At 38.1% G+C, this 25,869-nt stretch overlaps 1 protein-coding gene across 1 annotated transcript in view; it reads left to right on the forward strand.

Moving 5' to 3' along the window:
• Nucleotides 1-25,869, forward strand: part of C3H12orf42 (chromosome 3 C12orf42 homolog) — a 152,920-nt gene that overhangs the window by 80,079 nt on the left and 46,972 nt on the right. The window contains exon 4 of the mRNA XM_053583351.1: nt 12,965-13,079. Within this exon, the coding sequence (XP_053439326.1) occupies nt 12,965-13,079 (115 nt within the window). The remainder of the gene's footprint in view (nt 1-12,964; nt 13,080-25,869) is intronic.

The raw sequence follows: 25,869 nt of genomic DNA on the forward strand, positions 1-25,869 counted from the left end.
GTGATGCCACAGCACTCTACCCAGGCTGACAGCTTGAAACTCTGTCTCAAAAAAAAAAAAAAAAAAAAAAAAAGCAATCAGCAAACAGAAAGAATTCATGGAATCAAATATGTGATTGCTGAAAGTAAAATAAAAATTCATGGAAGTTTGCAAGAAAAACTTTTCAAAAATCTGGAGTGTAAAGCAAATTGACGAAAATTAAAAAAAAAAAGCAAGAGAAAAGTTAAGTCAAGGGGAGTCAGTCAAAAATTAATAAAACCACCGCCATGAGATAAGAAGAGAACTGCAGGGTGAATGTGTCCCTAAGTACCAATCCGTCCTTGCTGGTACATCGGTGAAGGTGCAACAGGAGTATGCTGGAGGCTCTGAGCCCAGGCGCTGAGCGCAACGGGCCTCTGTTTCCTCCATCACTGAATTCTGTGCTGCTCCGCATCTATTTTCCATTCCATGTAAACATTCCATGTTGGTTGGTTTGTTTTTTTCCATAGCACTATTTATTTATGTTTAATTTTTTAATTGTGGTAAAAATACGCAACATAAAATTTACCATCTTTCACCCTTTTTAAGGGTACAGTTCAGTAGTGTTAAGTATATTCACTTTGCAGCAAACCAGAACTCCGAAATTGTTTCATCTTATAGCACTGAAACTCTATACCCATTAAATAATACCTGCCGATTCTATCCTCCCACAGCCCAGCACCTGGTAACCACCATTCCCCTCTCTGTTTTTATGAATTTGACTATTTGAGATACTTCATGTAAGTGGAATCATATGGGATTCGTCTTTCTGTGACTGGCTTATTTCACTTAGCAAAATGTCCTCCAGGCTATAGCATGGTGCAGGATTTCCTTCCTTTTTAAGAGTGAGTAATAGTCCATGGTAGGTGTATATACTACATTTTGTTTATTTAATCATCCATCAATGGACATTTGAGTTGCTTTCACTTCCTGGCTATTATGAATAGTGTTGTTATTAACATGAGTTCACATATCTCTTGGAGACCTTGCTTTCAATTCTTTTGAAAGTGAGATTGCTGGATTATATGGTAATTCTATTTTTAATTTTTTTGAGGAACTGCCACACTATTTTCTATAGTAGATGCAGCACTTTCCAATCCCACCAATAGTTAAAAGGGTTACAATTACTTGTTACAAAACTTGTTACAATTACTTGTTACAAAAACTTGTTATTTTCTCCTTTTGTTTTGTTTTTGGTCATAGCCATATTACTGAGTATGAAGGGATATCTCATTTGAACTTCTCTAAGGATTAGTGATGTTGAACATTTTGTCATATGCTCTTTGGCCATTTGTGTATCATAGCTGTATCTATTCAAATAATTTCCCCAATTTTGTTGGTTTATTTTACTGTTGTTGAGTTGTAGGTGTTCTTTATATATTCTGGTTATTAAACTTTTATCAGATATGTGATTTGCAAATATTTTCTCCCATTCCATAGGTTGCCTTTTCACTCTGTGGATTTTGTACATTGATGCACACAAGTTTCTAAGCTCGATATAGTCCCATTTGTCTATTTTTTTTTTTTTATTGCCTGTGCTTTCAGTGTCATATCAAAGGAACCATTGCCAAACTCAACGTCATGAAGCCTTTCCCCTATATTTCTGTCTAGGAGTTTTATAGGTTTTGTTATTTAGTTCTTTAATCTATTTTGAGTTAATTTTTGTATATAAGGTAAGGGCCCAACTTGGTTCTTTTGCAAATGAATATTCAGTTTTCTCAACACTGTTTGTTGAAGGACTATTCTTTCCTCCATTGAGAGAAAGGAATTCCTTCCATTTCTTCTTTACAGTGAGAAGTCTTGGGACCCTTGTTAAAGATCATTTGATGGTATATGCAAGGGACATAGAGACAATGCTCTTTATTTCATGGCATTGTAATGAATATTTAGTGAGTTGATCGTGCCATGAGGTTCAGGTCTATATTTGCTCTTCTTTCTCAGTGTATCTTATTAAGATCAAAGCAAGAGCAGAAGGACTGAGACCATGGACTTAGGGTCAGGAGAACCTGATACTGGCTTGATTATTTTGTGTTCTGGTATTACTGCTTTAGAATCTTCATAAATGTAATCCCCATGAATACCTAAGGTCCCAATAATCTAACATGGTTGTACAATGCTCGAGAGGACTTGTTTTTTTTTTTTTTTTTGCTATAATCTAAAAGTAATCAGAAGTGGATGAAATCAGCCACATAAATTGTAAAACACAATTTTCTGTTTTAGTCATTTGGCCAAAGTAGAAAAAACCCCAGCAATTTTTCATGAGGATAGAAAACAGAAACCAAGAAAAGCTGTAATTCCATCTTTTAATTTGCTAGTACAATAAACAGTCAATTGGTGGTACCTGCTACTCACAGCTCTCTGAGGTATATATTTAGTAAGGACTATCTACTCATATTCCAAGTTCTCTATAATCACTGTCACTGAATTGTCATAATTGCACAATCAGCTAGGGACTATTACTAACTTCATTTTATTAATACTGATGGGGACTTAGGAAAGTATCACAGGAATGGAAAAGCAAATATCCAATGTACACAAAACTAACATGAAACCAATAGATAAAAAAACTACACCCCCACTTGAGAGAAAAATTAAATTAAATTCAAGTGGGGGAAAGGGGAGAGGTGAGGAGGGGATATTGGTAAACTCTCTCATCATGCACACAATGTAAGGGTATATAACACACCTCCTGAGCGAAGGGCTCAACTACAACTTGAACTTGACCTAACAAATGCAAACAATGTAATCTAATCATTTGTACCCTCATATTAATCTGAAATAAATTTAAAAAAATACTGATGGAGAAGCCCAGGCAAAGAAAGGTAAAAAAATTTGCCTGAGGGATGGATCTAGAATCCCACCTGGGCAGCCTTGCTCCTGGTCTGTGCTGGAGTCCACTGCACACATTCTTGTCATCACTGTCATCATTGATATATCCCCTTGCTCAGGTAAACCTAGGGTGCGAGTAAGAGCTCAGGAGAAGAGCAGGGAGAGCTGAGGAGTGTGCTGGTTGGTTACTGACTAAGACACCTTCAGTGTCTGCTTCAAACCTCTGCCAGTTGCATTGTTCTGTCCACCCGTTCCCCTCTGAACAGTACTCCATACTTCTCAGAGTTCTTATAGAGTCTCCATACTGCCTCAAGAACCATGCCAAGTAGGCAGGAGAGGGAGCAGTGCTCCCAAGTGAGTGTCCTTCAACAGAGAGGTTAGTAATCTGGCCGAGATTGGGGGGCTGATTGTTAGTTCCTGAGCCAGCAAGGTAACTCCTCTGATGAGTCCTCACCTTCCATTTCTTTCAGCTTCAGAAGGGTGTCTGAGTGAGCACTGAGGTAGTATTTAATAGAAGCAGCCTGAGCAGAGGTTACACGGAATAAATTCTGACAACCTAGAGGGGAAAAATTTAGTGTTTAGAAGTTTGAGAGATAAAGCCAACTCTCGTTATGAGGATGAATATAATCAGGTACCCTATAGATGGTGAAACATGGAGTGATGGGAGCCAGTAGGCAAGTGCTCTAACCTCTCTGTGACTCATTTTCCACATATATAAAAAGGGATAATAAAGTACTGATTTTATAAGGTTAGTTTGATGAGTTTAAAATATCCAAAGTGTTCAGAACAAGGCCTGCCTGGTCCATAGTAGGTACTCAATAAAATGTTAGTTGCTACTGTATAGAATAAGCAAGAAAATGAAATTTATTCCTAAAGAAATAAAAAATCTATACTTAAAGACAATCAAGCTATCTTTCTCTTCCAAAAGCAGTTGTTTCTTTATGGTGTGGAGGATCTGAACAAATTTACCTTGAAAACTTCACAAGTTGATTTTTATTCATCCTCATAAATAGATTTGGTTTTATAGAGGAAACTTCTAACCCCTAGTTCAAATAAATTTTCTGTTCTGGATTGCCAGGATTTATTACTCTTTGTAATATACACTCAGTTGTCTGTGTTCAGCAGTCGTCACGCTGACACTATCCTGCTTTTGCCAAGAAGTGCTTTTTAAGTTTAGATTTTTCCCATTGTTTGGTCAGAAGTGTTGCATTTGTTATCAACAGCGTAAGTTTGAGAAATAACAGTTTAAGAAAGAGAAAAAAAAAATCTCACTGCAGAAGCTTTACATGTGTTTGTGCAATCACCTCAATAGGTAAGTTTGGTAAGTTTCCTATTAAAATTCTGGCTGGTCTACTTCTTATTTGTTGGAAATAACTTTCCTTGGAGGAAATCAGGCAGAAAACCTTGCCAGCTATTTAACTTCTTGTCCTTTAAGAAATTATACTTTGATTTTAGAGGTTCAACTTTGCTAGGATAATGAAATTATCATGGTGGAACAAGCCAGAGAAATAATAAATACAGTAATTCTTCTTTGCCTATTGTGAGCTTTTGCTATTCATAAATTTTAGGGCCTTAGATATTAGATACACTTACGTAAGGCCTCACGAACGGTAATTATCTTTTGGCCAAAGAAAAAGCCCCAACAAATGCTAAGCCGCATTATCGCTTGGCTTCTGACATGAGCTGATAATCAGATTTTCTTTGCTTAAATCCATGGTGCTCGAACAATGCTACCCACTGTCTGTGCTTCCCGATATTACCCTTAATTAGAAAGAACAGAAACACAAATCTGAATTATTTCAAAATCTGGTTTCCATGGTCAGTGGTTTGAAGGGCTTAACTTTATTATAAATAAACCTGGCTTTATTGGCTAATGAAATCTGAAATGCGAAGCCTGGGATGGAAGGGAGGGTAATACTCTGATGTTTACACTTCCAAATATCTAGTGTGGGCAAAGTTATATTGTAATAAATCATTGGATAATTGAATTATGATTCCTTTTTCCAAGTATGATGCAAACCTCATCTCTATGGAGAACCTGAAAAAAATTCAAATTTATGTTTTTTTTTTTTTTTTTTTTTTGAGAAGCACCATCTTCAGGTTTAATAAAGTATCTATCAATAGGTGTCAAGGAGATGTTGACCTATATTATATTTTCTCCCACATTAGTATTTTTTTCCTTTGACACATTGGGGTACATGGTTAGAAGTGTACACATATGAATCCTTAGTATTATTCTCAAATATTCACACTGGGCTCCTTTTCCCCCAGCATAAAATAATCTGTGGGCTGGTGTCTGAGTGAGGCAGATGATGAGATGAGCTATCAGTTATATTTTTATTTATGGTCTTGTAAAAAGAAGAAGAGCTAGCAATAGGGGAGGATGCTTGACCCTGTTTTGAGGGCTAATGAATAACTTAGTGGCGATACTAACTTTGTTCTTCTCCTGGAAAACATTAGGCAATTCCTGGAAGTACTAGCACATATAAGGACCTCAGAAGATATTGAGAATTGTGATTTTTATCTGTATGTTTATCTACATATCTTTATATTTACTGTTTCTCTGTGGATGGAAGAGACCTAGGCATCTCTGTGTGTTAACTGTGGCTCTGATCTTTTTTATCCATGCTTTACTGTTTTATCAAGACCGTGCCTTTTTTTTCTTTGCAAGCATTATTTTTTCCCTTTCAACCTTCATCGATATTTTCTTCCCACTCATTCGCCCACCACCTCTGTTAGGCACTTGGCCGTTGCTTTGTCACTTAAACACTCACAACAACAGGAATTACTATTAAATCCTATTTTCCAGATGAGGCTATTGAAGCTTAGGGAGGTGGAGTCATTTCCCTAGGATCACATATCCAGTAAATGATGGAGGCAGGATTCCAGCTCAGGTATGACAAATTCTGAATCCCGTGGCCTTGAGCACAATGTCATACTGTCCTGGCCAGCTGTGTGTGAGTTTCTTTTAGATTATTCTTTTTGTCTTCACCACAGTTCTGTTTCATTGACTGGGGTAGAATCCCCTCTCTCCAGTTACCAGGGGGTCCAGGTTCCTGAAACTTACGTGGTTGATCATGAGGCTGGGTATTTGCCCTGGGAAGAGAACTGCCTTCTCTACTTTTAGGGAGAACAATCATAGAGACAATTGGTATCCTAGGTGTTCCTGGGAAAAGGGATTAGGAGGATGCCTTTTGAGGCAGCAAGGTAGATCCTCTAAGACCATGACATGGATGTCCATAGGAGAAAAAAGTATGTAATTTAGACAGTGTGGACAAGTGAACAATGAGGGGTGTCAGTTGAACATTGTAGACTGAACACACTTATTCATCTCTCTGTAAATGTAATGGTGAATAGAGCCTTCTGTGTGGTATGCTACAAATAGGTTGCAAGTGGGCAGAAATATGAAATTATTTAGCCTTCTTGGTGGTCTTGTGAGAGCTGAGACAGTTGGCTGGATCAAGCCAGTTGCCCCTTGGCCTTGAGCAGCCTCATCCATTTGCCTCAGGTGTCCTGCCACTATTACACAATTTTTATATCTCATATGATTTTGAAAAAGATTGAAAAATACAGTCTTAAAACAAAGTGCATGCACCTGCAAGGATAAAGACAAAGAGGGGAGACTATATCAGGTGAACAATTTCAACATTTTTTTTTATTTTTGGAAAAGCCATTAAGTTGGTTAAAGTGGTTAACTGACCTGCCAGGATGAAGTGACTCCCAACAAAGGGGCCAACAAGGAGAAATGAGGCAATTCGCAACATGCCCAGAAACCTGGATCCTCAGAGGTCTCCCTGTCGTCTAAGTCAGGGATTGGGCACAGAACTTAAACCAGGGGCCCTATGAGAGGCCGGCTGCGGAGTCCCATTTCCTGTTGGCTCACCCTGCAGGCTCAGCACACGGATTTACTCTCTCAAAAAGTTAAGTCAGACAAGATCTCAACTCAGGGAACAGGTGGGAGCTCTGAAAATTTTATACAGTGCCCTGTGGGGCACTGCTCAGCTCCTTCCAGAATGCTCCCAGTCTGGTAGTGCTCCCTGGGCTGGTGTTGGGGGAGTTTCCAGAGATAAACCCTTCACACCCTGAAAATGAGGGGACTGTCACTGGGAAGGTGGACTTGCTGCCTCACGCTGCTCTGAAGTTCACTGTCCAGAAGCCCAAGTGCAATCCAGGCTGCAGTCAATCTTAAGTGCTTTGCCACTGATATGAATGGGTCGTCAGTGCTCTCCAGGATCCTCAAGGAGGAAAGCTTGAGATAAATGAAAAACACACAGAAGAGAGAGGCTCAGAGGACATTCAAACGCTGCCCAGAGGCAAACAGTAATAATAGATTGAGCACCACAATGGAAAAGGAGATCCTAGACTCTAAATCCTCAGCAAGAAGTAAAAGCAGACAGAGCATCCATAAGCCAGAGCTGCGTGACATAGATTAAAACAAGACAATAAGAACACGAAATCAACACTGGAAATTTAATGTGTTAGTATCAACATTTTAAAAGAAGTAATGAACATATGAGAAGATAAGGCAATCTTGGAAAGTAAACTAAAAATCTTTGAAAAAAAAAAAAAGAAAATGAGAGGGAAAGAAGAGAACAGAGAGGGGAGAAAATTATTTAAAAAAAAAAAAAACAAAAAGAAGAAAACATTTCTAGGACTGCAAAACAGGAATTTCCAGATTGACAGGGTACTTGGGTGCCCCGCATAATGAAAGGCGACCCATGTTGCACACTTTGTTATGCAATTTGTTTCAACAGTGACAAAGAGGTCACAAACGTTTTCAGAGATGTTCAAACAAAGAATACAAATAAAACAAACATCTCCCGGGCAGATCGCAAAGGGTTGTAAATCAGAATGGTGTCAGACTACATGAACTTTTGATGGCAAAAGATAGGTAATTTCTCAAAAATGTGCATGCACTGTACAGATAGCCTCCTGTCTAACTTGGGACAACATGTGGCCATTGAAGATGCTCAATAGATAACGGATATCATTATTTTCTTTGAAAATGGCATGCTATTATTGGTCTCCGATATTTTAAATTCTGCTAGGAAGTGATCTTGCAGGATGGAAGAGGGTTACCTCCCAATGACATAGGTGAGAAATACAAAATTTAGTCATTTGGTTCACAACTTTTGTCCTTATCCATTTGAATGTAAGAATGAAAGGGTTACTCTGAAAAATTATGTAGGTACAATCAGGACTTGCTATGCAATTCATGGAGCCCATTGTATAATGAAGCAGGAAAAAGGGGCAATTTGTACTACTGAAATACAAAACATTTTCCTTTATGAATATCTTATTACTTATAAAATATGATAGGGGTTACAGCAATATGTTGGTAACAATATGAACATACAATTTGAAATAATTATTTTTGTGTTGTAAGTACGTAATGTAATAAATAGGGCTACTTTACTACGGTGATGTTTTAATTGATTGTAAGGCCTTTTTCTTTCCTTGGCTTGCTTTTTGCAAATTCATTGATTAGGTTTTGGTGAGTTATATTTGTAGCATTTACATTGGCAAGATTACAAAGCATTTTGGTAGTTTTTCGTTTTGAGAAGAGTCTTTGTGCCAGTACAACTGTTACTAACACTGTTAAGACTATTTTGTAGACTCTGACAACATGGAATAAATTTCTGATAAATATTCTAAAATATAATATTGGTATATTTTGAGCTGATGATTGTTGCAGGACAGATTTTTTCTCAAAAGATTTAACTCTTCTTGCAAGTCGCTTTCACATGAATCTGAATTTAAATTTATACAATGTCATGTTCATGATCCCTCTGATATATTCTGTAATTTTTACAAGTCTTACAAGAAACTGAAAGTGGCTTCATGATTTGTATACAATTTAAAAATATCTGTTATGCAGGTCAATGTATGGCTTCCTAATCCAGGGCAAACAGAGAGTGATTTCAGCTCCTTACTCTATGGCTGACTACATTCATTGGCAACAACAAGATATCTATTTTAGTTGTAAGGGTTTGTGCCAAGTATCATCTCTTGTACTTTTGGAATAGGTACATTGTTTAGGATTTGTTTTTGGTTTAGCTGTTTGGAGAATGATGCCAGCTAAGGCAAAGTGGTCATGATCCTCATCAGTATCATCTTTATTAGAACTGATGTGTCTACCTAGTGCGAAGTAAACTTCCATGAACACAGACTACATTTTGATCCCTTATACCAAGAAATACAGATCTTTGGGCACCAGGCAGAATATGCAAGAGAGGGCAGCTCACCCAGCTCCAGCTGTCGTGCCTGAAAAGTAATTCAGCACTAAGAGATACTTGCCTTATGCTGGTAAATAGCTGCAGCGGTCCCAAACTCTGCCATCTGTCTCAGTCAAACCTCGATCCTGGAATTCTCAACCCAGTCTCATTATACCTGGTTGACTCTGAATTCTGATTCTTGCAGCCAATAGAATATAATGTGCTGATGGACTCAGATATGGGCATTGCTTTAACCAGACCAAACGGATCAAGAATTGAAGAAGTGTGGATTTCCAAGTATTTGTTCACAAGAATAATAAAGTATGAAGGGAAAGTTGACAAATGTTCTTCCAAGTGGTGGGAAGGAGGCTGTAGTACTCTCTTTGAATTAGACTTCAGCTTAGGGTAAGACAAGTGGCTAAAGCTTTACATAGAGGCCATTGTCCCTAAACCCCATTTGCCATCTACAATGATCAGATCACAGTACTTGGCAAAAGTTTGTTTTATTCTAATGCTGCATTGCGCGTGGCTCAGTGGGATGAGATTAAAGAGCCACAGTTAAAAATCACACAGGGCGGGATCATACTACATCAGCTAGATAAAGCTTCATGTAGAAGAAAACATTTTATGCAATATTTATAGTTAGACTCTTGGGTTAGTATCCTAAGTGGGTATTAACCATCACATCTGATCACCCACTTTTTGAAATTCCCATTCTTATTTATGGTATTATTTAGTTATTGTTCATGTCTGTACTGTCCTGTGAAAGAATGATTCTGGATTTCAGTACAACCCATTTAAAAAATCTTTCTGCCTAATAATATGGCTGTTGAGCAAATCCACACTTTCATGTTTTGTCTGCAGTGATGGTACATTTTTATTGTCAGATGGGATAATTCTCAGAGGAACTCCCATTTCTTTTCCTGTCTTTCCATGTTCTCTAATTACAGTCACTGCTAGTTGTTCTGAGGCTGATGCTCCCCTTACCTATTGCCAACAGAAAAAGAAAATACCCCTTCATTGCTACTATACTTAGAATGGTTCCTAAAACCAAGCAAGAAAACCACAGTGATCTTGGCAAACCAACAATTGAAAAGTACAGGTGCTGGGAGTGTGCACAGCCCTAGAATCAACATGACTTGGGGAGGAGAAAGGGGTTGGATAACAAAGAAAGGTGCTTTTCATTCAGAGAAATTTATTTCTTTTAAATATTTACAATCTGCTGTCGATAGCGCATGAGGCCACTTGGTATTATTCCCCAACAAAGCCGAGGGCTGGTGGCAATGAGCAGATGCTTGAGTGGCCTGTGGCGTGAGGTGCGCCATCCGTCAAGAAGATCAATATTTACTGTTCTTATATCTTTGTGGTGAAAGTTTGCTCTTCTTTAAAAAAAAAAAGGTGGGGGTTTCAATATATAGAGCATGGATTTGACTTCAGGCAGTGAATTAACTGAAGGCAACAAGGTCTTCCTAGAGAAGAGTCACCAGCCCTCTCCCTTGCCAATGACTAAATGTTCTGTGTTTTAAGGAGTAAAATGCACGTGGTTCATGGCATGGATAGTATTTTCTCCATTTATTTTTTTATGCCAGTTAAATCACACGTTGTTGAAAGGTACAATTTGAATATTACACTGCATTTCAAAATGTGTTTTAAAACATCAATTCCATCAGCTGGAATTCATAACGCTTCAGGTCACATGTAGCAGGGACTGTGGTAGGCACTGGGGTGACCAAGATGAAGAAGGTGAGAGCCCATTGCGTTCACTTTTTTGTGCCTCAGTTTCCCTAGTTTGGATATTTAGATCATAGAGGAGACAGAGTCCGATAGGATGGACAGAAGAGAGAAATAGATGATGGCTCGTGGCCAGTATCCTGTACCATAGAAAGGATTTTGATTTGAGCGAAGTGTGCTCTAGGTTTTTAATATGCATACAAATCAGGTGGGAACCTTGTGAAAATTCAGGTCCTGGTATAGTATGTTCAAGATAGGGCCATAATAAGTTCAAGATAGGGCCAATCTTCAAATCTAACAAGCTCCTAGGTGATGTTAGCAATGCTGGTCTGTAGACCATTTTTTGAGTAAAAGAAGCTGCTCATTACTTTTATCAATCACCCAAGATGGCTGTTCACAGAGCATGTGCCCCTGGGTTCCTCCATCCAGGATTTTCTGAAACAGCATTTGCATTTTAACACGTTCTCCAGCTGATTTTTATGCATAGTAAAAGTTTAAGAACCAGTGTTTAAATGATAGGAAACTGCTGAAGACGGGTGCCGTGGGTGCAGATGCTAATGGGTGGCGTAGGCTGTAGAGGAGGGAGAGGGTCTAGAGGACATTGAGAGGGTAGGGTTGACAGAATTCAGTCAAGCATAGATATAGGGGTCCTGGGTGACCTTAGGGGTTCTGGTTCGGACACGTAGGTCGCTGGTCACACCCATACTGAGCAAGGAAAAAAATATGGCAGGGAGCTAAGGATGTGGGCTTTGGAGCAGGAAAGAGGATTTGAGATCTGCTTCCAATACATACCTGGTTTTGGTTAAGTTACTTAGCTTTTCATCTGTAAAATGGTGATAATGGTTGTTGTGAGATAACATTAGCCCTGTTTTGCAAAGGTAGAAACAGGAATAAAAAGGGTAGTCACCCTCCATTCACAGAGAGCAGTAGAAATGATTTGGAAATGGGCCTTCATGATTCTACAGGCCCTGCTCTGAGCTATTCTCTCCAGGGTTGTCCCAGCCAAGGGAATCTTTTTTTTTGTAACAGAGTCTCAAGCTATTACCCTGGGTAGAGTGCCATGGTGTCACAGCTCACAGCAACCTTCAACTCTTGGGCTTAAGCAATTCTCATGCCTCAGCCTTCCAGGTAGCTGGGACTAGGGTTGCTTGTCATAATGCCCGGCTATTTTTGGTTGTAGTTGTTATTGTTGTTTGGCAGGCCTGAGCTGGATTCGATCCCGCCAGTTCTGGTGTATGTGGTTGGAGCCCTAGTCATTGAGCTACAGGCACCAAGCCCCAGCCAAGGTAGTCTTCAGGAGCACAAAGGTACTAACCTTGCCAGGAAAATAATCTTTCTCCCAAGGTTTCTCTGAGTAGCACTACTACTCCTGTAGTACCCTTCTCCCTTTAAAATGGTACAGGCTCTCATCCTTTCATTTCTCTTGGCTCATCCGTGATGATTTTTTTGGCTCATCTGTGATGATTTTTTGAAAACACTTTACTCAATACCAAGAAATAAAGAAAATGCTGCCAACAAAAAAGGCTTATGAAGTACAGGGTTTTAACATTTTTAATCAATCAATTAATTTTTTTTTTTTAGGTTTTAACTTTTTTTTTTATTTCAGAACATTACAGGGGTATACACCTTTTGGTTACGTAATTTGCTTTTGTACATGTTAAGTCAAAGTTGTAAGTGTGCCCCTCACTTAGAATGTGTGCATTGTACCAGTTAAATGTGAATGTACCCAACCCTTCTCCCCACACCCATCTCCCCTGCTTGACTTCCATTGAAGTTTACCTTCATATGTGCACGTACGTATTGATCAACTAGTTCTAGTCAGGGAAATGTAAATCAAAACCACAATGAGATATCACCTATCACCAGTGAAAATACAAGTTTCTGACCTTTTCTTATTAATCTCCCTTGCTGTGTGATGGAACAACTGGACCAGGGCACTTAACTCTCAGCTCTCTTCCTGTTCTCAACTTAAGCTTCCATCACTGCCTCCTTGGTCTGTAGTTATGGCAAACCGAGAGTTTTTCTGTTTCTTTTCAAGACTAAGCAAGCAAAAATACTTCAGAAATATCATGCATTTAGGCAAGTGAGCGTAAGTGGCATGGATTATTTCTAGAGCCATAAACCTAATTTTATTTTTATTTTTTATTTTATTTTTCTCCTCTACTTTATAGCGAAGCCCTCATCATGAAAGAACCACCATGCCCTGCTCCAGATTCATTACTCACATGAAGAATTTCTCTGAATCTTTTGAATTTAATAGGCCACCACGTTTTCTACATATCGAAGGTAAATTAAGAAATAATCCCCCAAAGGATAAGAGGTCCAAAGAAACTCTAAAATATATACTGGTAATAATCATAAAGACTTTATTGAAGACTTGAGCTATATTTCAAAATGACAATGAAAAAAGTGATTCGTTGACTTGTAAAGTTGATCATTCCAAGCAGTGGACTGGCTTGAGGGATGACTGGATCCAGGGCTAGCCACTATTGTCATTATTTTATTTCCTTTTTTTTGCTTTCCATGTTGGCTTCATTTTCATGTTGGGTTTATTTTCAGAAGGATAGCAGTCATGTGCCCTGGAAGCCGTAGGCATCTTATTCTCATAGCTTGTAACTTCAATAGTATAGATGCTCTCTTTTGCTATGCCCCTGTAGCAGTCCTCACTGCTTATCAAATGACTTCGGCCAAACTTTGGTCTCATGTTCACCCCTAGAATCAAGATGTCTGGAGGAATAGAACACATCAGTCAACTTTGCTGCCCCTGAGGCAAGAGATGGGGGCCTAGTAAATTTCAGTGTCTTAACACAATAACTAAGAAAGTGCCATGAAGACTATGTTAACCAGTTTGATGAAAATAGCTAAAATTGTATATAAAACCAGCACATTGTACCCCATGATTGCATTAATGTACACAGCGATGATTTAATAAAAAAGAAAAAGAGAGAGAGAGAGATGGGGGCCACCTAATTGACAGCTGCATTTATTTGTTTTTTTCCCCCCATTTATTTCTTATTTGTATATAAGAAATGGGGTACAAGTGCAGTTTTGTTGAATATTTTTCATTGTGGTGATGTCAAGGTCTTCAGTGCATACATCACTGAAACAACAGACAATTTCACCCACCAAGGATTTATCCATTTACCAATGGATAGCAGCCCATTATCCATTCCCCTTCCACCCCCTCACCCTTCTGAAATCTCCATTGTCTGTCTTTCCACACTCTACATCCATGTATACATATCACTCAGCTCCCACTTCTAACTAAGAACATGTGGTATTTGTCTTTCTGTGTCTGAGTTGTTTCACTTAAGATAATGGCCTCCTGTTCCATCCGTGTCGCTGCAAAAGACATGATTTCATTCTTTTTTATAGGACAGCTGCATTTAAATTATATAAAATGTTCATGTGTGTATGCATGCATGTGCATAGGGGGAAGAAAGAAAGAGGGAGAGAGAGAAAGGGAGGGATGGTGGTATGGAACAAGCAAACAGTGTCACTTTTTGTCATAACAAAATCATGTGTGGCTGTATTAGTTATATTCTGCCTAACACTGGTACCAGAGAGTATTATGACAACCTGGGACTGTACGTAAACTTCATTTTGAGGACCATTTCATTGACCTGAATAGGTAAATGAATTTACATTTCCAATTTAATACCCAAGAGAAAGTGAAGTTCTTAGGACACTTGATAAAGCAGGTAATTATCATATGTTCAGTTGGGTCACAGGTTATTTTAGAATGTGTTTCTTTACCTATATTAATTTACCTAATTATTAATAAAGTTCATTGTATATGTATTAATATCAGGGCTGTTGAAAGCTTTTGTTGATTTTATGATTGTTTCAAAATCCTAGGGCAATATAATTTTAATTTTTATTTTATAATTTCATTGTGTCATACACACTCAAACTCTTCTTTATTTAAATATTTAAAACTTGGAGTTAATGAGTTCATATGATTTAAAAACCAGAAACATAAAGAAGCATATAATAGACAGTCTTATTTCTACCTCTACTCCAATCTGCCTCGTTCTCCTTTCTCCCTTAGGAAAACACTTTTAGTGTTTTCTTGAGAATCCTTCAACACTTTCTCTAAACAAATAAAAGTGTTTACATGAGCAAATATGAGTGTGCAGGTGAGAAACAGCCTTCTGCACCCCACTGTCCTCACTGCACACTGTATCTGGGAGCTCTTTTCATACGGTAGATCCAGTGATTCCCCATTTACTTTTCTTACAACTTCAGAGTAAGTAACATGTCATATTGTCTGGGTCTATCTTAACTTATTTAGCTAGTTTCCTTTAATGAAAACTAGTGATTCCCCAAAAGACTCCATAAAATAATATGAACTTCATTTTTTAGAGCTTTGATTGCACATATTAAAACTGGATTTTGACCTATCCCATGCTTGTTATTTTCATAGAAAGAATAATTTATCTTTAGTTCCAGCTAACTGAAGTAAGTTCAATTAAAGTAGATGGTAAGCTCTCCCAAATAATTGCCATGATTACTTCTGAATAATGTATGACTTTAAGATTCTAGGATCTTGAGAGTTGAGGTTATCAGTATAGTTTTTGAAAGATGATGATTTACAATAATGAGACTTGCTGCTTGATATTTTAATATTTGGCTTAAGTTTGTAGACATGAAGCCTTTAGGCCCGTTGGGTTGAAGGGGTACTGATGAGTGAGCACAGGAAGATGGCAGGAAATCAGGGATGACAGACTCACTTAGCTGTAGGTAGGCCTCATCTTTAGGACAGATGAGCAGCATTTTGGCCAGGGGAGCCATATCTGAATAGGAATAGGGCCCTGCCAGCACGGAGAAGGATGGTTATTAGGGTTAGGCACCTGGGAGCAAAGAAGAGGCATAGTTAGGTTGGCTGGTAGGCAGTGGGGAACTATGACTTTTTTTAAAGCAAAGGAATGATAGAATTCAATTGTATCCAGCAGCAGTTAGAGACAGTGATTAAGGGGGCAAGGCTTCAGGCAGGAAAACTACTTTTGGGGCTATTCTAGTCAGTTAAGTGAAAAATGATAAGGACATGTGAAGTTAGAACAAGGCAATGAAGTTATAAGAAACTTCCCCCAGCAGGAAGGTCTCCCTGCTGCTGGCCTCAGTTTCTGCAGTAGGATAAAGACCACAGCTTGGAGAACAAGGGCAGATTGGGGGCAGGAAGGTGAAGGGAGAGCTGGGATCTTGTCACTTGGGCAGGCCCAAATTCTCTCCAGAACTGAGAGCCCTGCGCTTCTCATGGTCCTGAGGATGCTCTGAAAAGTCTTTTGTGATTGTTACCGTACACAAGCATTCCGTTGTCACTGTTTGCAGCCTCAGCCCAGCTCACTCTCTGGAAAAGTCTTACCAATGTCAGAGACTCTTAATGTTATAGATCACGGGGATCTGTGGAGAAGACTCAGTTTTGCTTCTCCCACGTACAATAAGGAGAGATGAAATGGCTTTAAAATGTCTTAGTTTGCTGAGACATATTGCACACTAGTTTTCAGCATCACATTTTATCTGACCAAAGGCTTATCCGAAGCCTTCCATTTCTGTCACACTAAAGCTTGTGAAAAAACTCCTGGATGCTGACAGGACTCTTTCAGGTTACCTGCTGTCATGAAGAAACAGTGGTTCCCACTGGAAACTTGAATACTTCTGTACCATTCTCCTCATTTTCTCGCAAAGATCTTGGGGTGGGATTTGCCATCCCACTTTTCATGGGTTGACAGAAATCTGCGTTTGGGGGGCAGTTTTTAGCTGTTCACCTTTTGAGGGGGAAATGAGGCAAATACAAACCCAGGGCTTAGTTCCTGGGAAATTCAGGAAGTGTCTCCCAGAGGGGGAGGAGGAGAAGGACATTTGTCAAAGTGCTTGTGCTACTGATCTTCACATAAATGCCCTTTCTCCTTTCTTCCTGCTGGACTCGGAAGAATAAAACTCAAGCACAAAGCAGAGAAGGCACCAGTGAGTGAATGCGGCAGTGTTTTCTAATCCATGTGGATCAAAACACGCAAGTTTGGATTCTTATAAAGAATCTTCCTTAGCATGCTGGATTAATCACATGGATTAATAAAACAGTAGCCTTCCCTGGCTAGTGCCTGCTAGCCTTTGTACTGGTCCCCACCCCTCGTTTTTTTTTGATTCTAAGGAACTCTATGGGAACAAAAGGAGTGGCGTTTTCTATGAGTACCATGGCCGTTGGTCCATGGGTCCAACCCCTTTGGAAGGTAGGCTCCCTGAATTTCTCAGGGTGCAAAACTCTTGTTTGTGCTTGGATAGTAACGTCTGTGCCTTCTGGAAAACTCAGGGTATTTTATTTAACTCTGTATTTTCAGGTTTGCTGCTTGTGAAAAGTAGCACACTGTAGTTCTTTGCATGCAAGTAAGAACAAAGGCTACAGAAAGGCTTTTACTGCATGGTGATAAGGGCCTTGGTTAGGTGGGTGCACATTTGTCTCAATTCTATTTAACCTGTTTAACTTTCATAAACCCGTAACTTCTTGTTTTCTGGAACAAACCAGTTTTCTAATTAAAGGACAACTATGACATTCCTTGAACTTGACTATGTGCCAGTCGTTATTTAACACTTAAATATCCATCTAATTCTCAAAGAAACCTCACAGGACAGTAATATCATTATCTTCTTTTTCTGATAAAATATGTAGTGGAGTAGAGGCAACTCAAATCCGGCCCTTTTCACAGACTTTGATCCTAACCATTGCGCTTCTTCCTTTCCTGAAGTCTGTTGGTTGGAGCCTTATTTCATCTTACCTTCAGCAATTAGGTTCATGCTTCCAGGCTATATTTTCATGTTTTATCTCTTCTTTAAAGAGATAATATGGCAGAGAATTTGCTATTTTAGCTTATGGTTGTTATTCATGACTTGGAAAATCCTTACTGAAAACCTCATCAGAAAAAAAAAAAATAGCATAGAGGGAGAAATGGATAGAGAAAAGGGAGGAGCTAAAAATAGAAGGGAAATTGCAAAGGTCTGAAATATACCAAATTATACAGATACTTGGACATCTGGTGCTTGTGATAAAGGTAAGATACTTGCCTTTATTTGTTCATAGTCTCTCTCCTGCACAGCAACATGATCTCTCTCCTTCCTTCCTTAGTGAGATTTTTTTTTTTTTTTATCTTGGCTTATTTGACCTTGTCTTCAAATATATAAGTAAAGAAAAATTCTGTCCTCACCAATTAGAATGTGGCCTTTCTTATGCAGATCAGAGTAATGGCCAAGTAAAACAGCCAGAAAAATAAAAAAAGCTAGAAAAAATGCCAGAGTCAGAAAAGTCATAATTTCAAGTGAGGAATGAGGCAAAGGAGCCTGGTGGCCTTGGGCATAAAGGAGGATGTTAGGGAGTTTGGAGTGGGAGTGAACTGGGGAGAGAAATGGGGGGCAGAGCTGAGCATATGGGAGAGAGAGAGTGAAGGAAAGAAATAGAGGCCGTAGGGGAAGGGATGGGGTGGCGGATGGAGGGGGATACAATGAGGATAAGTGAGGGAAAGGATGCTTTTGACATCTTTAGACACAAAAGATATCGTGTCTTGTGAGTCTAAGCCTTCTTCAGTATTTCCTCAACAGTCTGAAATTAAGATTTAAATGCATCTACAATCTGAATGCCGGTTAAGGTTTATTTTGTCAAGACCTCTAGGGACATCTAGGCAAGAAGGGGAGCCCACGTGTGGCCTCCACTTCTTAGGGGTTACACATCTTGAAGTCTCCAGGCTGTATGCATATGTGCTACCTGCTTTTTCTCGCTTTGACTTCAGCCTCATCACTAAAGTATGCAGGATATGCCAGTTGTTTCTCTGCAGACACGTATAAAGTAGCTGATATATTTATTCACTTTTTATTCACAGTAATTGCTGAATGCCTACTCTGTGCAAATTAGTTGTGAGCAAGACATGGTCCTTTCCCTGAGACATCTGATTTTGTAGGGAAAGAAGTAGAAAATAAATCCTTAAAATATACAAGTAATGCAATTTCAGATTATGAAAGGGATTAGGTAAATAAAGGAAGCAAATGTAGAACAACGACTTGCAAAAGCGACAGTTAATTCTGAATCTGAAAACTAGGAAGGACATAGTTCTATAAAGAACTCGGAAAAGAAAAGCCTGCTACTAATTTTTAGGGAAATGCCTAGGACATACATATTTTATTGATATTTACTCACATTTCTCTTTAAAAAAACAAGGTATTCAGACAGATCAATAGAATTGATCTAATCTGAACACGAGAGAGAAAATAGACTAGAAAAAAAAAATGGAGAGTACCCAGCATTGTATATACTATGTTTTTTTCCTGTACATACTTACGATAAAGTTTATTTTATAAACTAGAACAATAGAAGATTAACAACAATAACTAATAATAGAACAATTATGACAAAATGCTAGCATCACTACTCTTGTGCTTTGGGGCCATTATTGCTAAAATAAGAGTGTCTTGGACACAGCCACTGCCACAGGTGATCTGATAACGGAGCTGGCAACTAAGTGACTAATGGGCAGGTAGCATTTGCTAAGAGGATGAGTCACATCTCAAGGTGGGATGGAATGGGATGGTGTGACACTTAGAAAAGCATGCAATTGAAAACTTATAAAGCATTTATTCTTAGAATTTTCTACCTACTATTTTTTTGACTACGGTTGACTGTGGGTAGCTAAAACCATGGAAAGTGAAACCATGGGTAAGGAAGGACTATTGTATTTTAAGAAATAATGGCTGAAGACATCCTAAATTGGGTGAAAGCCATAAATCCATACAATCAAGAAAGTTGATGAATCCCAACTAAGATAAACTTGAAGAATTCATGCTAAGATATCTCATAATTAAACTTCTGAAAATTAAAGATGAAATCAAGGTAATACATTGCCCTTAAATTTCTGGTGTAAATTAAAAACACATAGATTTACTGTTTTAGGGGAAGGGGGAAAATATGTTTAGAAAATTAAATATTGTAGCTGTTTGTATCAGTCAGTGTCCAGCAAGATATATATGCCACACTCAAAGTGGTTTCATGGGAAATTATTTAGTAAAGGGACAATATGGAGAGGTGGACAGGATTTGGGGATCTGTCATGGGTCAGTGAAGCATGAAGGACCAATAATAGGGGCCATGACTATTCCTAGATGTTGTTACCAGCCCTTAGTGAGCAACAGAGCTGTCTACCCCTTGGGAATTACACTGTAGAGGAATGTGGCCACAGCTTCAACTATGGTGAGACAAGGAGGAGGCAGGAGGAGAGAATAGATAACTTTCTCTCTCTCTCTTCCAACCCTCTAAATCTTCTCTTTGTGTCCCCATTATCCAAACCCAACTGGGAGCCCTAGGTGAGGGAATTCTGAAGAGACAAGTTATTTGGGGCACAGATATTATCAGAAAAGAGAAGGGAGTGATTGTGGAAGGGGCTGTGGTAAAGGAGAATAATCAGGAATAACACTGGCTCTGTTGTGAGGCAGTCTGGTATCACTGTTACTCAGGTGTGTGACTTTCGACAAGTCACCTAAATTCTCTGGGCTAAAATCTGTTGAATAAAAACACAGGACTAGATAATTTCTAATACAGTAGAATCTTCATAGTTGACCACCTCCCTACCTTGACCATCTTCTTAAGTTGACCTAATTTTCATAGACTGGATATGTACCACACGTACGTATCAGTACAGCAGTCCTAGTTCCTTATGTTGACCATGTCTATATGTTGACCAGTTTGTTACAAGTCCTATGAGTGGTCAACTTACAGAGGTTCTAATGTACTATTTTTTAATTTTATACAATATCCCATCTAGAAGTTCTATATCAGTGCTTCTAGCATGTGCCATCTGGGTCTCCATTATTCCAGAATCTAATCTTTAATTAAGCCTTAGGTACTTCCAGACTACAGTAAATATTCTCTTATAATTCCCTACATAATTGATCATTCATTTCCTCCATTTCCTGTATAGTAAGCTACGCATTCATTTGACAATCTCATTTAATCTGAGTAGTATGTTTACCAAGAATCAGTTGTCTGTTCCCAAACCTGTACACACAAGTTGTATTTGTTATGACTGGATAACAATTAAATATGACATGAGTGTAAAGAGTTGTTTATTTGAAAATTAAGTCAAATACTTCAGAAATTATTTTTTCAATTATACTTAACTTTATTAAATTTTAAAATAGCTCTAAGATTTAGAAGTAAATTACTGAAGGACTTGCATTCAGGTTAATCTAGAAGCATTTTGTTTTACTTCAGGATGTTGGAAATTGTTCATATGCAATTGTAGGTATGTATTTTGAATGCAAAATGTGCAAGAAAGGAAACTCAAACTCCATCAGCAGGGCCATACTCAAAGAAAAGGTATTGACCCTACATAAGGAGTTTGGTCAAAAATGCACAGCCATGTGTTTTAAATAAAAATAAAATATTTTAAAAATATATGTAAAATACCTGATTCCTTGTCTAATTAATTCTTTTAGTTTAACTGACCATTTATTTGTCATAATCAAATTGTGTAAGGGGACTCATTCTATCTTGGTCTCCAGCATGTTTTTCTTTTACAAAAAGTAAGTACTACTAAGCTTATTACATAACTTACTGAAAACATCATCCTGTCTAATTAAGATGTGCTTGGCCTTAAGTAGTTATTCTGAGTCTGGGCTATGACTTTGAACCCAAAGCATTTTTTTTAATACTAATGCATTATGTTTTAAGAGTATAAATCCATGTTTTACTGAAGAAATACTGGTGGTCTTGAGGTATGAGTTACCCATGACTCAGAAACATCTATAAAATGGAATGACATTGTTTATTGAATATCACTCAAGTATTAAAGTTCCACTGCTTCCTCTATGTGTGTAGGGCACTGGTAAAACAAGCTCTTTTTAGGGAATAGTCCTTAATTTTTTTCATCATGTGTGAAAAATAAAGTACCTTGCTCATTCAGGGAGCTGTCTAGCTGTTTGGGGAGACTGAATATTGCTTTGTCACATCATTTGTCACTTCAAATGTTGAATATGCTCTGCATCTCCCCTGGATGCTAATAGATGTTGGAAGAACTCCCAGGCCTGTCTCTTTACTTACATGGTATACAATCTAATCTAAAACAGACTGTATGTAAACTGGGTTTTAGGTGGCCTAGAAAGAACAGGAGGGAGAAGGGAGAAAGAAAAGGCTGTGTCTAGTTTGGAAATTATAGTTATTCCTGCCATTACACAACTCATGGCTTTCTGAGAAATCCTGTGTTCTATAAAATCACATACAGAAAGGAGAAAAATAAGGTTGGGGCTGGTTTCACATAACATATACAACTTTGAAATGGTACCAAAAACAGTTGTAAAGGAAATGCTGACGTTCTTAAAGAGGTGTGTTAAATTTCTAATAAAGAACTGGTTTAGTACATATAGTTGTTTTAGGTCTTAAGATAGTTTAATGCAAAGAAATAATCATATGGAAGGGTTCAGGCTGCTAGTTTTGGAGGGCAGGGGAAATGCATGCAGATTTGGGGGATTCGCACAATTAGCTTTGGAGGAAAGAACGCTTGGTCAAACTGAATGGGCATTTGTATAATTTCATTCTTCTGCAGCTTATTGTATTCAGTTATATGAGGACAAGTTGCATTCAGCTGCTCTTACCAGTGATGATTCAAACATTAAAATCCTGGGAAAAATTACATATGAAAAATGTGATTTTCAAACTATTGCATTATATTGACATCAGCCCTTATTTACCAATGACAAATGAGCTAATTAGCTTGACAGAACACATAACAGGCAGTACTTGAAATGTTCAAGTGATGGATGTTTACTATGATCCATCTGCTCTTAGATTATGCTTTTTAGGAAGAAATTAATTTGTTATTCCACAGGGTATTAATAGAAGAATACTGTACGTACATTACTTGGCCAACCTACATATTTGAGAATTGTTCACATAAAAGCAGTGGCTATAAGCTACATCTGGTGAACTGTGATTTATTCCAAGATTGGAAAGGTTAGATAAAAGCAACAATAATTGTAGGTAATATTTATTGAATATTAAATAGTATCATTAATACTCCTTAGTTTGTTGCATGAGTTATCTGATTTAATCAACATATAACTAGTCTTCTTTAAATGTTAGCAGAGCTAAACTTTCACACCCAGAGTCTGACTTCTAGAACCTCTTCTTTTTATTTATTTGTTTATTTATTTATTTATTTATTTTCTAGTTGGGGATTCATTGAGGGTATAAGCTAGGTTACATTGATTGCATTTTTTAGGTAAAGTCCCTATTGCAATCATGTCTTGCCCCCAGAAGGCGTGGCACACACCAAGGCCCCACCCACCTCCCTCCTTCCTTGTCTCTGCTCTTCTTCTCACCACCCCTCCCTCCTTCTCTCTCTCTGCTCTCCTCTTCCCCCACCCCCACCCCCACCATGACCTTAATTGTCATTAATTGTCCTAATGTCAAAATTGAGTACATGGGATTCACGCTTCTCCATTCCTGTGATGCTTTACTAAGAATAATGTCTTCCACTTCTATCCAGGTTAATATGAAGGGTGTAAAGTTTCAAAGGGTATATGGGAAACTTGGTAAACGGTCTGTGAAGCTAGTGAATGATGCCCCATGATCATATCAATGTACACAGCTATGATTTAATAAAAAAAAAAGAAATAAAAATTAAAATAACTGAATAGTATTCCATGGTGTACATATATCACAGCTTGTTAATCCATTCCTGGGTTGGTGGGCATTTAGTCTGTTTCCACATTTTGGCGATTGTAAATTGAGCTGCAATAAAACAGTCTAGTGCAAGTGTCCTTATGATAAAAGGATTTTTTTCCTTCTGGGTAGATGCCCAGTAATGGGATTGCAGGATCAAATGGGAGGTCTAGCTTGAGTGCTTTGAGGTTTCTCCATACTGCCTTCCAGAAAGTTTGAACTAGCTTGCAGTCCCATCAGCAGTGTAAAAGTGTTCCCTTCTCTCCACATCCACGCCAGCATCTGCAGTTTTGAGATTTTGTGATGTGGGCCATTCTCACTGGGGTTAGATGGTATCTCAGGGTGGTTTTGATTTGCATTTCTCTAATAGATAGGGATGATGAATATTTTTTCATGTTTATTAGCTGTTCGTCTGTCTTCTTTAGAGAAGGTTCAATTCATGTCTCTTGCCCATTGATATATGGGATTGTTGGCTTTTTCATGTGGATTAATTTGAGTTCTCTATAGATCCCAGTTATCAAGCTTTTGTCTGATTCAAAATATGCAAATATCCTTTTCCATTGTGTAGATAGTCTATTTGCTTTGATTGTTGTCTCCTTAGCTGTACAGAAGCTTTTCAGTTTAATGAAGTCCCATTTGTTTATTTTTGTTGTTGTTGCAATTGCCATGGCAGTCTTCTTCATGAAGTATTTCCCCAGGCCAATATCTTCCAGTGTTTTTCCTATGCTTTCTTTGAGGATTTTTATTGTTTCATGCCTTAAATTTAAGTCCTTTATAATCTTGAATCAATTTTTGTGAGTGGGGAAAGATGTGGGTCCAGTTTCAGTCTTTTACATGTGGATATCCAGTTCTCCCAACACCATTTATTGAATAGTCTTTCCCCCAAGGTATATTCTTGTTAGGTTTATCAAATATTAGGTGGTTGTAAAATGTTAGTTTCATTTCCTGGTTTTCTATTCAATTCCAAGTGTCTATGTCTCTATTTTTGTGCCAGTACCATGCTGTCTTGGCCACTATGGCTTTGTAATACAGCCTAAAATCTGGTATGCTGATGCCCCCAGCTTTATTTTTATTATTAAGAACTGCCTTAGCTATATGGGTTTTTTTCTGGTTCCATACAAAATGCAGAATCATTTTTTTCAAATCTTAAAAGTACGATGTTGGTATTTTAATAGGAAGGGCATTGAATAGGTAGATTGTTTTGGGAAGTATAGACTGTTTAACAATGTTGATTCTTCCAATCCATGAGCATGGTATGTTCTTCCATTTGTTAATATCCTCTGCTATTTCCTTTCTGAGGATTTCAGAATTTTCTTTATAGAGGTCCTTTACTTCCTTCATTAGGTATATTCCTAGGTATTTCATTTTCTTTGAAACTATGGTGAAAGGAGTTGTTAATTAGCTTCTCATCTTGACTGTTATTGGCATATACAAAGGCTACTGACTTGTGGACATTGATTTTATATCCTGAAACATTACTGTATTTTTTGATGACTAATAGGAGTCTTGTGGTTGAGTCTTTGGGATTCTTTAAGTATAAGATCATGTCGTCAGCAAAGAGGGAGTGTTTGACCTCCTCTGCTCCCATTTGGATTCCCTTTATTTCCTTGTCTTGCCTAATTGTATTGGCTAGAACTTCCAGCACTATATTGAATAGTAAAGGTGACAGAGGACATCCTTGTCTGGTTCCAGTTCTAAGAGGAAAAGTTTTCAGTTTTACTCCATTCAGTAAAATATTGGCTGTGGGTTTGTCATAGATAGCTTCAATCAGTTTTAGAAATCTGCCACCTATGCTTATGTTCTTCAGTGTTCTAATTAGAAAAGGATGCTGGATTTTTTTCGAATGCTTTTTCTGCATCTATTCAGAGGATCATATGATCTTTATTTTTGCCTCTGTTAATATGGTGGATAAGGTTTATGGACTTGCGTATGTTAAACCAGCCTTGCTTCCCTGGGATGAAGCCTACTTGATAATGATGTATGACTTCTTTGATGATAAGCTGTAATATATCGGCTAGGATTTTGTTGAGAATATTTGCCTCTATATTCATGAGTAAAATTGGTCTGAAATTCGCCTTTTTGGTTGGGTCTTTTCCTGGTTTTGGTATCAGGGAGATGTTTGCTTCATAGAATGTGTTGGGGAAGATTCCTTCTTCCTTGATTTTTTGGAATAATTTCTACAGTACAGGAATAAGCTCTTCTTTGAAGGTTTGATAGAATTCTGGTGTGAAGCCATCTGGACCAGGGCGTTTTTTGGTTGGAAAATTTTTTATTGTTTCTTTAATCTCAGTGCTTGAAATTGGTCTGTTCAGGAACTCTATTTCTTCCTGGCTAAGTCTAGGGAGAGGGTGTGACTCCAAATATTGATTCATTTCCTTCA

The sequence above is a fragment of the Nycticebus coucang genome, chromosome 3 (genome assembly GCF_027406575.1).
Source record: "Nycticebus coucang isolate mNycCou1 chromosome 3, mNycCou1.pri, whole genome shotgun sequence".
NCBI lineage: Eukaryota > Metazoa > Chordata > Mammalia > Primates > Lorisidae > Nycticebus > Nycticebus coucang.